This window comes from Diplodia seriata, assembly GCF_021436955.1.
Source record: "Diplodia seriata strain FDS-637 chromosome Unknown scaffold_4, whole genome shotgun sequence".
Classification (NCBI taxonomy): Eukaryota; Fungi; Ascomycota; class Dothideomycetes; order Botryosphaeriales; family Botryosphaeriaceae; genus Diplodia; species Diplodia seriata.
This window is the reverse complement of record NW_027117311.1, coordinates 1,214,162-1,226,254: the sequence shown is the minus strand read 5'-3', so window position 1 is coordinate 1,226,254 and position 12,093 is coordinate 1,214,162. Positions and strand designations below refer to the sequence as shown.

The 12,093-nt window shown below is 58.0% G+C and overlaps 6 protein-coding genes across 6 annotated transcripts; 4 read left to right on the top strand and 2 right to left on the bottom strand.

Annotated features, from left to right (window-relative positions):
* Positions 1-151: 151 nt before the first annotated feature.
* Positions 152-2,066, top strand: CDC60_1 (cytosolic leucyl tRNA synthetase; the record flags this gene model as incomplete). The annotated part of the gene is made up of 2 exons (XM_066775690.1): positions 152-156; positions 251-2,066. 2 exons carry the CDS (start codon positions 152-154, stop codon positions 2,064-2,066), a joined length of 1,821 nt encoding a protein of 606 aa, XP_066633571.1.
* A 199-nt stretch (positions 2,067-2,265) lies between these two features.
* On the bottom strand, positions 2,266-3,049 carry SLS55_004230 (uncharacterized protein; the record flags this gene model as incomplete). Its single annotated transcript, XM_066775689.1, has 2 exons — positions 2,266-2,966; positions 3,046-3,049. The coding sequence occupies 2 exons, from the start codon at positions 3,047-3,049 to the stop codon at positions 2,266-2,268; spliced, it is 705 nt and encodes a 234-aa protein (XP_066633570.1).
* Positions 3,050-3,246: 197 nt separating this feature from the next.
* On the bottom strand, positions 3,247-5,357 carry GAD1 (glutamate decarboxylase gad1; the record flags this gene model as incomplete). The annotated part of the gene is made up of 7 exons (XM_066775688.1): positions 3,247-3,275; positions 3,456-3,713; positions 3,769-4,289; positions 4,341-4,841; positions 4,897-4,917; positions 4,971-5,090; positions 5,146-5,357. The coding sequence occupies 7 exons, from the start codon at positions 5,355-5,357 to the stop codon at positions 3,247-3,249; spliced, it is 1,662 nt and encodes a 553-aa protein (XP_066633569.1).
* A 914-nt stretch (positions 5,358-6,271) lies between these two features.
* On the top strand, positions 6,272-8,084 carry SLS55_004228 (uncharacterized protein; the record flags this gene model as incomplete). Its single annotated transcript, XM_066775687.1, is given in 4 exon segments — positions 6,272-6,590; positions 6,604-6,779; positions 6,998-7,372; positions 7,428-8,084. The coding sequence occupies 4 exon segments, from the start codon at positions 6,272-6,274 to the stop codon at positions 8,082-8,084; spliced, it is 1,527 nt and encodes a 508-aa protein (XP_066633568.1).
* Positions 8,085-9,509: 1,425 nt separating this feature from the next.
* SLS55_004227 (uncharacterized protein) lies at positions 9,510-9,941 on the top strand (the record flags this gene model as incomplete). The annotated part of the gene is made up of 2 exons (XM_066775686.1): positions 9,510-9,625; positions 9,791-9,941. The coding sequence occupies 2 exons, from the start codon at positions 9,510-9,512 to the stop codon at positions 9,939-9,941; spliced, it is 267 nt and encodes an 88-aa protein (XP_066633567.1).
* Positions 9,942-10,740: 799 nt separating this feature from the next.
* SLS55_004226 (uncharacterized protein) lies at positions 10,741-11,811 on the top strand (the record flags this gene model as incomplete). The annotated part of the gene is made up of 2 exons (XM_066775685.1): positions 10,741-10,784; positions 10,893-11,811. 2 exons carry the CDS (start codon positions 10,741-10,743, stop codon positions 11,809-11,811), a joined length of 963 nt encoding a protein of 320 aa, XP_066633566.1.
* Positions 11,812-12,093: the final 282 nt, after the last annotated feature.

The window sequence follows — 12,093 nt, the reverse complement described above, 5'->3', positions numbered from 1 at the left end:
ATGAGAGCTCACAGCAGCCGCCACTGGTGCCTGTACTGAGGGTGAGGAGGCTGGGCACCCTGTTTCCGGGCACCTTGCTGTTCGACGTTGCAACAGAATATGGTGAGTATTGCAGCTGACTCTTAGTCTAGTGAAGTTGATGAGGCATTTGATGTCGTGCTAACGGATTAAAAGGTGACCCATTAGCGGACCCGCAGCAAGTCGCTGGAGAAGTGGGAGACGGCGATGCCTTCTCACTTCCTGTCTGCAGCTTAGACGCAAATCGGGGGACACCGGAAGAGCTCGCAACGGTCAAGAGCTGGCTGGACTGGTGCGACAATGGACATCTGTCTTGCGTGCGGAAGAGGCGTGCCCTCCCATCTAGGGTGCTTGATGTGTACGGGTCTGCTGGCGTGATACGCCTGGTCGACTCGGAAGGCATCGAGCCGGAGCCCTATGCCACACTCAGCTACTGCTGGGGAGGACCTCAGCCAGTCGTAACGTCGGTGGAAACAATAGCGGAGCACATGGCCGGCATCGAAGTTGCCAGGCTCCCGCAGACGCTTCAGGATGCAGTCAAGACGACCAGAGCGCTAGGGCTGAGATATCTCTGGGTCGACTCGCTGTGCATCATGCAGGACAACGTCGACGACAAGGAGCATGAAATGGCGCGCATGCAGCAGATCTTCCAGAACTCGCACATCACCATCGTTGCAGCACGCTCCCGCTCCTGCCATGACGGTTTCTTCCACGCCGAGCGCTCGCGCGACCCGCTCGTCAAGCTCCCCGTCCAGACGGCCGGTGGCCCGGTCGGCAACATGTTGCTACTGCCGCGCAAGCAGCGGCTCGTCGAGCAGCCGGCGCGGGAACCGCTTCACGAGCGCGCCTGGGCACTGCAGGAAATCGTGCTATCCCCCCGCCTGCTCATCTACGGCCGCGAACTGACCGTATGGCGATGCACAGCGGGCGAGAAAGCACGCGATTGCAGCAGCAGCCGGCACCATCGCCACAATAACAACAGCAACAACCCCCTGGACTGGAACGGATACTGCGCCGCCGCAGGCCTCACCACCATCCGGCTCTCACCCAAAGGCCGCATCCACCAACCTCGACTGTCGACCCACTCGCCACACAGCATGTTCGCACAGCAGTCAGAGCGACTGCCGAGGCTCTTCCGCACGTGGAAATACGTCGTCCACGACTATACGGCGCGTCTGCTGTCGGATCCGATGGACAAGCTCCCCGCGCTATCGGGGATTGCGACCTACTTCCGCGACGCCATGGAGGACACGTACTTGGCCGGCCTGTGGCGCAAGCACCTCCTCAGCGAGCTGTCCTGGGTCGTCTCCACCTCGTCGTCGCCCTCGCTGCCGCCGCTGCTCGAGAGCAACACCAGCGCCGACGACGTCCCCTTCTTCCCGCCCTACTCGTCGTCGCTCACGGCCATGGCCCGCCGCCCGCCGCGCTACCGCGCCCCCTCGTGGTCGTGGATGAGCGTCGACGCCGCCATCGCCTTCCACGCCGACTCGTGCTCCTGGTACGAGCCCGTCGTCGACGTCGTGCACGCGGCCGTCCAGCCCGCGCGCCCCGACGCCGCCCCCTGCGGCCCCGTCGCCGGCGGCTCGCTGACGCTGCACGGCTTCATGCGGCCCAACGTGCCCAGCCTGCTCAGTCCGCGCACCCCCTTCGCCGTCGCCGCCGTGCCCGGCGAGGAGACGCTGCAGGGCGCGTACGGCACCATCTACCTGGACGTGCCGCCGCCCATGATGGACGGCGAGGGCGAGGACGAGCGCGTCGAGGCGAGCAGGCTGGCCGCGATGAACCGCTTGTCGGCCGCGTCGTCGCTGTCGTCGTCGTCGTCGGCGTCCCGGCGGAGCTCGCAGGGCGTGTACTGGTGCTTGCTGCTGGCGCGCTGCTTCACGCGCACGCCGGCCGAGGACGACGTCATGGTCGACATCGAGACGGCGTGGGGGCTGGCGCTGGCGCTGAACGGCGACGAGTTCGAGCGCGTGGGGTATTTCGTCGGAAACCCGACGTGTAGGACATGGTTCGAAAGCGGAGGGAAGAGGGATGTCACGATTGTGTAGGGTGATGAGCAGTAATTAGACGGCAGTGGGGAAGTTGGGGGAAGTGACAGGACTAGATTCTTTTTTTCTTGTACAGGAGACATGCGATGTGTATATAGGATATGATATGATAATGCTTGCAAAGTACGACTCTTCTCACTCACAACATGGGGTGACCAAGACTACCCTCTACTTACCAATCTCCCACGCCCCGCCATCATCACAGCGACTCCGCAAACATATCAATCTCCCTCCCCAACCTCCACGCCAGCACGATCCCACTCAGCAGCCACAAACACTCCACCACCTCGGGCCCCAGCCTCCCAGCACCCTCGGCCACCCACGCCTGCCTCAACGCCCGCGCCTCCCACACCCGCCCCTCCCGCCGCGCCATCCACGCCTCGATCGCCGGCAATGCCTCGCGCTCCACCAGCGCCAGCGTCTGTGCCGCCGCCCTCTCGTCTCCCAGCCCCGTCTGTTGCCTGACCGCGGGCGTCAGCACGCCCTCGACGCCGCAGTAGCTCATGAAATCCCGCCACGCCCAAACCATCGGCAGTCTACGGACCGTCACCTCCATCGCGTCTTCCGCGCGCTGCGCGTCGTTGTCGAGCTCGGTCTGGATGAACTCCATGCACCACACCATGTCGATCGGCACAGGCCGCTCCGAAGCCTGGCACCTGTTGCAGAGGCGCGGGTCGGCGGCGGCGGGGTCGAAACCGGGGTCGTCGATGCTGAGGCTCTCAATGTCGGGCATTCCGATGTCGCTGTCGTCGGGGGTCTCGCCTTCATCGTAGTCATACCCGTAGTCGTCGTAATACTCATCATAGTCGTTGACGTCATCGTCATCTTCGTCATCTTCGCCGTAGCTGTCGTAATCGCTTTCCTGGGAATATTCATCGTCCTCGGAGAAGTCGTCCTCGTCTGAATCGGAAGGATATGACGGATCCTCCCAGAGAACGGCGCGGCACAAAGGGCAGTGGCCGCCGCGAAGTTGGGCGACGCATCTCGAACCGAAGATGTGTCCGCATGTCGCAAAAGCCACCGGATTTTCGGGACTGTACGCGTACTCCTCCAAACAAATGCAACATGTAGAGCCTACTGGGCGTGTGAGTACTGGAACAACCCCTCCCATGAAAAATTCTTCACGAGATGAAAATATCAACATGGCAGGTGTGGTCTTTCCAAAAGACTGCGGTTGCGCTCAAATGAGGAAGAACTTGATGGTAAAAACTAGGACGTATTGCGGGTTACAATGAATTCAAATAGTTGACACAGGCCATATTTAGAAAGAATTAGATTCATCATAAGACCTCGTGAAAGAAATCATTAGAGTCATGTCTCGGTCACTTTTGCCCCTTTGTCAGAAGTTTGCCCATCTTCTTTCACCTACAAGTCGAGTCTAGCACACACTTCGGTGCACACCGTGATGCATAGGCCTCTTTGCCTTGTGCTTGTCGCGACTGCTGACGCCACGGCTACCATGAGTCTTCTCAATGGTGTTGGCGAACGGTTGCCATGCCGCGAGGTCAATCTCGTCGCTCTGCATGACTGTCTCGGTCACAGCGCAGATGTCCGTGATTAAGCGATCAAGCAGGTCGAGGCTCATTGACTCGCGGACGACAACGCGCAGAATCTCGGTCTTTTCCTCGTTGGGGGGTAGAGGGTAGTCTACGAAGGATTTAGGTTAGTTGGGATATTATAGATGTACAGGACGGCGGCTTACTGGGGATAATGTACTGCTTCGCTCTCAGGAGGTTGCTGATCGAGACTTGCTTGACATGCGGGAACTGTTCCTTGAACTTCTTGCTCAAGGTGAAAGCAACGACAGGCAAACCGGCGTTGTAGGCAGCACTGTTCTCGCCGTCTTCGTATGGCTTCTGACCCTCCACAAACTTGTGGTCGCCCTTCTTTCTGTGGATGTCACTGACGCACTCGTACCATCCAGTAGCCTCGAGCGCCCGGCTCAGCAAGCGAGCGTTCGACAGTGCGTTCTCCATGATGGTACGGTAGCCGGTGAAGCCGAGATGGATGAGGTTGTAGTATTGGGCAATGATCTGTGCACCTGGCCGGGAGAAGTTCAGAGTGTATGATTCCTCGGTGCCACCCAAGTAGTGCAGCTCGAAGATCAGGTGCTTGGGTAGGTAAGATTCGTCCCGCCAGATGATCCAGCCAACACCGGCATATACCAGGCCGAATTTGTGGCCTGATACGTTGATGGACTTTACGCGAGGAAGTTCGAAGTTCCTGTGATCATCAGCATTCTGCACGAAGCATCAAACTTGACGTGTGACATACCACTTGGGTCCACCAGCTTGGGCGTGGGTAAACGGCGCAATGAAAGCACCAGAAGCACCGTCAACGTGGATCGGAATATCAACACCAGTCTTGGCCTCATACTCGTCCAGAATCTTTGAGATCTCCTCAACTGGCTCGTAGTGGCCGGTGTAGGTGGAGCCGAGAATCACAAACACGCCAATGGTATTCTCGTCGATGTTCTCTCGGACGAGATCAGGGTCAAGGCGGTATAAGCTCTTCTCACTCACGGGCAGGATGCGAGCCTCAACCTCGAAGTAGCGCGCAAACTTCTCGAGGGCCACCTGGGCATTGGCACCCATGATGATGTTCGGCTTTTCCGTAGACTTCCCCTCAGCCCTGCGCTTCTCTTGCCAGCGCCGCTTCATAGCAAGGCCACCGAGGTGAATGGCTTCACTGGAGCCGGTTGTAGCACTTCCTATGGCCTTCTCGCCCTTCTGAACACCCCAGAGATGTGAGAGAATGGATACACAGCGGGAGTGCCTGAGGTAGTGTCAGCTTCCAGATTGGTCGGAGTATTGATCGTTGGTTTACATACATCTGCATCATCGCGGGATATCTACATGGTCGTTAGATGGGCTAGTCTCGTAATGTGGGCAGGAGAAAACGTACTCGTCCGCATCGCTCATGTTCTTGCTCAGGTTCTCGATCATGAGCTTCTCAGCCTGCTCCTCCATGTATGTTCCAACGAAGGAGGCAAGGTTCAAGTTCGGGCGCCCATCGAGATCGAGCCTACAGGCGTCAGCTACACCAATGGATGGATCGGGACGAGACGGAAAGGACTCACTCGTCCTTCAGCATCTGGTGGACAGCATCGGCAGGAGCGCCGTCGTGGGGCATCTTGAACTTCGAAAGCTGGCTGATGGAGGCATAGCGGCTCGAGTAAGGAGTGTTGTGGTTGACAGCAGTGCTCGAGTGGAAACCGCGGTGGTGGGCGGGGTGATCGTGGAACTTCTGGATAAGCTCGTCGGGGTCAATGTGAGACGCAAGGGAGGCCATTGTGTGCTAGAATATGGACAGGGATGGTTGATGAGGAAGAGGTGGTTCAATGCTGAAGAATTGCGGGCGAGAAGAGGACGAAATATAAGGGCTCAGAAGCAGGAAGTGCGCGGTCTGCGACGGCAGTGACCGGTAACGGCGCGGGCTGACGTAGATCCAGCTCATGGTGGGCCATTGGGAAGCTTCGGAAGAGTTCTCCAGGCGGGAGCTCGACATGGAGCAAAGCTTGGTAAAGCTTGTGTCCGGATGCGCCTGCTGTTCTTGACATCATCATGGACTCAGCTCGCGTAGCAGTCGGCCGAGCCGGCTGAACGTCGGCTGCAGCTGGTACTCCAATCAGGGCAAGCAAGTTACGCGTCCCCGTGCTGTGCGACTCGCGCAGCCAGCGACAACGCCGCGCCAGGCCAGCCGTCTCCCCCGCAGCGCCGAATGCGCCCTGAACCACAGCCCCGCGCGACAAGCTCCCGCTCGTTCCGCCGTCAGCCTAGGCAACAGCTTTCGTTGCGCTCACGATGAATCCGCCATCGACGGCTGTCTGCCAGCGCGACGCGGCATTGGCGAGGATCTACGCGTAGCGGGCCATCGTGTCACTTCATTTCGGCTTGGCGCCAAAGCAGTCGTCAGCTTCATAGACGCTGGCGTCGTAAGCGAAAGTCCCATTTTGCTGCGCCTTGACTTAAAGTGCCCGTGGTGCCCGCGCTCCGCCAACGTCCTTCCTGCTGCTCTTTGTGTTTGAGAAAGCCTGCGACGGAGTTGCGGAGAAAAGCCGATACGCGGGTGTCAGCAAGCTCACCTGCAGGTCCTGACGCCATCGAAGTTGTCTCGGCATCCATCATTCGATCCACCCTTTCCTATATACCCCTCCTTCCGTCTCATCCCTTTCGCTGTTCTTCCCTTTACAAAAATCCTCCAAGATGAAGTTCGCTGGTCTCCTTCCGTTGGCTGCCCTTGGTGCCGCCCTTGTCATTCCCGACGAGGCTATGCTTCATGAGCTTGCCACTCAATCCGAGTCGCACGACACGCTCACACATCCGGAACATCCGATCGACGGCCTGAAGGATGCTCTCAACGACCTCGTTGACGACACCAGGGACGAGTTCGAGTCTGTCGAGTTCGGTCTGAGAGATCCCTTCCACGACGCCAAGGATGTCCTCGGCGATGCCTTTGACAAGATAGTCGATGCCGAGGATGCTGTGTGGGAGAAGATCCATGAGAGCGGTTTTGACATGGATGGTTGGATGCGTAGTGGCTCCTCGCGCCATTCCAAGCACTTTGACTTTGAAGGTCCTCCAAGACCACACCCGCATGGCGACCACCCACCACCTCCCCCACATGGAGAACACTCACCACCTCCTCCGCATGGGGAACACCCGCCGCCTCCTCCGCATGGCGAACACTTTCCTCCGCCCCCACCATTTCATCGTAACCACGACGGCGAATTCCCGCCGCCGCCGCCAATCCATCGCGGCCGTGAAGGTGAATTCTCGCCGTCCCCTCCCCCACCTCGTGATGAGCCTCCGCATGAAAGGCCTCCCCACCACGGACCTCCCCACCACGGACCCCCTCATGATGGACCGCCCCACGACAAGCCGCCGCACAAGGGAAAGCCGCATCACCCGCCACACCACAAGCCTAACCAGACCGTCTACGAGCTGATTGCCAAATCCAAGTATACCACCAAACTGGCGAAGCTGATCAACGATGACCCCGAGCTGGTCAAATTGCTGAATGGCACCACCGCCAACTTTACTGTCTTCGCTCCTACCGACAAAGCTTTCGAGAAGATCCCTAAGCACGGCAAGGAGCCCAGCAAGGAATTCATCAAGAAGGTCCTCCTGTATCATATTTCGCCCGAGTTCTACCCTGCTGGTCGTGTCCTTCATACATACACCATCCCCACGCTCTACAAGGAGCCGGCTCTTGGTGGCGATGACTTCGCCCAGCGCTTGAGTGTAAACATCGGGTTCAAGGGATTGACGTTGAACTTTTATAGCCGTATTGTTGCTATCAACATTGTGAGTAACTACCTTATGAACGAAATCATAAAACGATACTGACCACTATCCTCAGTTTGGCACGAATGGTGTCATTCACGGCCTCGACACCATCCTTATTCCTCCGCCCAAGGCAGCCGATATCATTTCTCTTCTGCCTGGAGAGTTTTCCACCCTTACCCTTGGTTTGGAGAAGACTGGTCTCTTCGATGTTCTTAACAGCACCGACCATGCTGGCGGCACCTTTTTCGCCCCCTCCAACTGGGCCTTCAAGAAGCTTGGCCCGCGCATCAACGCCTTCTTGTTCAGCTCCTACGGCGAGAAGTACCTCAAGGCGTTGCTGAAGTACCACATTGTTCCCGAGCAGACTCTTTACTCTGATGCCTTCTACCGTCCCTCGAAGGATGACGAGCACAGCAAGGGTTACTTCCACGTCGATTTGCCGACCCTGCTTGATGACAAGCCTCTGAGTGTCGATGTTGGATCCCACGGTCCCTTCACCGAGATCAAGATCAACGGCTTCTCGCGTGTCGCCATCCAGAACGGCATCGCTAAAGATGGTGTCATCCAAGTCGTCAGCAGCGTTTTGATCCCGCCAAAGACGGCAGGAATGAACGATTTCTGGGAGGGCGAACACCTGAGCGTTGACGAGTTCAAGGCAAGGCTCGAGCCTTTTGTCGAATCCGGCGAGTCCGAGGCTGAGGCTGAAGAGCTTGGCTGGGGCGAGCTTTAGGTGGAATTAGCTTCAGGGGAGTGCATGAGAGCACGGATGTTCGTTTGAGTGATTTTTCCTCCGCCGCTATCGCAGCATTATTTAGGGTGTAAACCAACCCAGCCACATTACTACATATACCAGCATATTTCTTTTTCTCTAGCAATAGCCTTCATTAGCACCTTTCTTGACTGTAAGAAGATCGGCGATCGGAAGAGGGGCTTATCAGCAGCAAACAATCATTTTTGTCCCTGATACGCGTCTGTTGCTCGCTCTGCATCACCTGGCGTGCATTTCTCACATGAAGCATAACGGCTGATTCTGTCGCATCCCCCAACCTATGGAATCCAAGTTACGATGCCACTGCATTCTGAGGGTGGGGAGGCGACGCACATGTCTGCCGGCAGGATGCGTTCATACCCAACTTTGCAGTCTGGTTTTCGTTGGGAATCAGAGTCAGCTGCGGGGCGAGCTTGAGCATGTGCCCGTCACGCTGGCGCGCGCTTGCGTTACCAGCACTGGCGATGCCGACATCTCTTCGAGCGATGATGCAGCAGGCCTAGGATCGAGCGCAACTGACATGTGCAACTGCGGACCATTTTCCGACCAGCAGCCCTGCTACACTTCAGCCGGAGGATAGGGAGGATCTGCTGACGACCTCCCGCTCGGGCAGGAACGACGTCGGTGGTCGTCAGCTCCGCCACCGCGGCGGCAACACTTCGCGTTGACGCCAAACAAGCATCATAAACAACTCGTAGGCCTGGCAGCGCGTTTCATTTGCCCCGCAATGCCCCGCTTTCCTTACCTGCGTTCTCTGAGGCGGGGCAAGCTTGCGGCTGAGTAAGGAGGCTAGGCCGGGGCAGGAGCATCCGGCTCAAGAGCACGGTGTCATTTGGGCGCATCTGGATGCGCAGTGGCGGTGCCACAATGCAGCATCCTGGCGTGGGCTATCGACGATGGCGATGGGAAAGTGTCCATCGAGATCTCTGGTGTGACGTCACCCCTGATCCTTGCACGCCCCGTGAGAGATGAAGAATTGCGAGCAACACCAGGATTTTTGATCGCGATGCAAAACAGGGCGGCGGCGAAGGAGCAGCTGATCACTACGGTTCATGCACGGGGGCGAGACAGAGCCTGGAGGCGGATTGTGGCCGTGGATCATCATTGCGTCACGGCCACAACCCGCCTGCCCCGCGGCCCCGCCTACCCGATTAGGCAAGCGTCGCGCTCGCCCTTTGCTCCAGCCGCAAACAGTTGAGCGCCTTCCCATGACGCAACTAAGAAACAGCAGCTGCGCGTCTGGGCCTTGGCTGCCGCGCATTCACTACAAAAGGCCTGCGCTGTCTCGACCTCCTCTCTTCTTCATCCGCCTTCACAGCTTTCCATCAGCAACCAACACTTCTACAAACAAACACTTCCAAACACTTCCAACAACCAACCTTCATCATGTCTGACGCAGCCCGCAAGTCCACTCTCGACCAGGCTCAGGAGAAGATCACTCCCGACAGCCAGAAGTCCACTCTTGACCAGGCCAAGGAGTCCATCTCCGGCACCTACGACCGGTAAGTTTCCACTTCTGCCTGCTTCACCCCGTCTTTGTACAACACTTTGTGTTCATACCCGCGTTGTCTCCGCGCCCCTTTGCTACGGCGCCAATGGAGTAGTTGCACTCATCTGACATTTTTTCCGCCGTTCTTCAGTGCTGCCGGCGCTGCTCAGCCTGACAGCCAGAAGTCGACCACCCAGAAGGCTTCCGACAGCGTTCGTGGTGGCTCCGATGACGCCAGCAACCAGTCCAAGGGTGTCCTCCAGAGCGCTCAGGAGACCGTCGGCAACGCGGCTCAGAGCATCTCCGACACCATTGGCGGCAAGAAATAGATGTCTTGACGAGCACGACCGACACCTCACGACCTGATCCTACGAGAATATCCTACGACCTATGGCTACGAAACATGACTCGTCGATGATGGGACAGAGATGGGGAAGGTGGCATGTACTTTATACCCTATGAGACAATGAAAGCGCCTACAAGGCAGTTCTGAACACAATCTTTGCCCGTGTTGTTTATTTGAAGTTGATGTACCTGAACGTTTTGGGTACTAATTCGTGCAAAATGACTCGTAGGATTCGCGATCTGAACATGGTATCCTGGACAGTGCTGGATAAGGGCGGGGTACATGTTCTGAGTCATGCTGTGGTTTCAATTTGAAGCTCGCCAGCTCTTTCACGTGCTAATGCAGCCAGGTTAAAGATATAGCTTTTGATCAAATGCTGCAAAGAATTGTTGAATCGTTTCCAACCGCCTAGAATCGATGGTTTGTCTTACACAATGGGCGACGGATAAGTTTCCGATTGGAAAATACTAATGCCGGCAAATGCGGATGCGCTCACCTCGAGTCTTGGATCTTTCAAGTAACAGACCGGAATACCTCCCGAGTGGATCGGTAACGGTGGAGGGTGGAGGAATCAGGGTGGAGGATCGGTCGGACTTTCGAGAGTCCTACCCGAAGTCGGCATCTGGCATGGCGAGCCGGACGCCGCAGCAAAGCGACCCTGCGGGCAACGCGTGGTGGGGCAACTGACGAGCACGATACCTACAATCGTTCTTGCAGGTATAAACCAGTCAAGTCTTCCGGCATTTTAGGTGTCATAGCTACCCAGTTCTCAATTCTTCGCAATGGTCGCAGCACAGCAAGTAAAGGTCCCGCCGAGCGGCATTTGGTGAGCACAGATCCCCGCGTCTTCCCCTCCCCCAACAACATCTGTGTACCACGCCGCTTTCATCGCTGCACCGACTCACTTGCTCAACTGACATTGACGCTTCCTCAGGGCACCCGCCATCACCTTCTTCGACAATGACCAACTCACACTCGAGGCCCAGACGAAATACTTCAAATACCTCGCGCAGACGGGGCTGGCGGGACTGGTCGTCATGGGAACGAATGGAGAGACGTTCCTGCTGACGGCGCAGGAGCGGGCAACACTCATCGCGACGGCACGCAAAGCGGTCGGGCCAGACTTCCCCATCATGGCGGGGTGCGGCGCACACAGCACGGCGCAGGTGTTGGGCCACATTGCGGACGCCGCAGCAGCGGGAGCCGACTACGCGCTGGTGCTGCCGCCGGCGTACTTTGGCAAGGCCAGCACGCCGGCCGTGGTGGAGCGCTTCTTCGACACGGTCGCGGAGAAGTCGCCGCTGCCCATTGTCATCTACAACTTCCCCGCCGTCACCAACGGCCTCGACCTCGACAGCGATCTCATCGCGCGCCTGGCGCTGCGACACCCGGGCAAGATCGTCGGCGTCAAATTGACGTGCGGCAGCGTGGCCAAGGTCGTCCGGCTGAGTGCCGCGCTGCCCGCCGACGGCTTCGCGACGTTTGGCGGCCAGAGCGATTTCCTGCTCGGCGCGCTGGCGTCGGGGGCCGCGGGCTGCATCGCCGCCTTCGCCAACATCGCGCCGCGCACCGTCGTGCGGATCTACGACCTGTGGAAGGAGGGCAAGGCGGACGAGGCGCTCGAGTTGCACAAGAAGGCTGCCCTGGCGGAGAATCCGTGCAAGGCCGGCATCGCGGTGGTCAAGTTCGTCGCCGCGCACTTCACGGCCAAGAGGGCCGGCATCGAGGGCGCGGACAAGCTGGCCCTGCCTAGAGAGCCGTACGTCGAGCCGGCCGAGGGCGCCAAGACGGCGACGCTGGGAGCGTTGGCGGAGATTCAGGAGATTGAGGAGAGTTTGGTGAAGGCCGGCTGAATGGGTGAGTCTTGACAGGTTTGATAGGTCCAGACGATAGATGACGTCCAACATAGTGAGTCTAGTACAGTCACCAATGGAATGATTCACGAAAAGCACGGAACACAGGGAGGTTTTCGGACCGTCGGTCCAGTCATACTTTGGCCCCGCAGTGCGATGTCGGTGATGCTTCTCAACAACCAAGCCGCCCTCTCTCGTGCCGGTGATTTCGAGGGTAGTAGGTGGGGAGTAATATGTTGTGGTTATCTAATGACAGTAGGAAGTCCGTATCAGAGCCAGCAA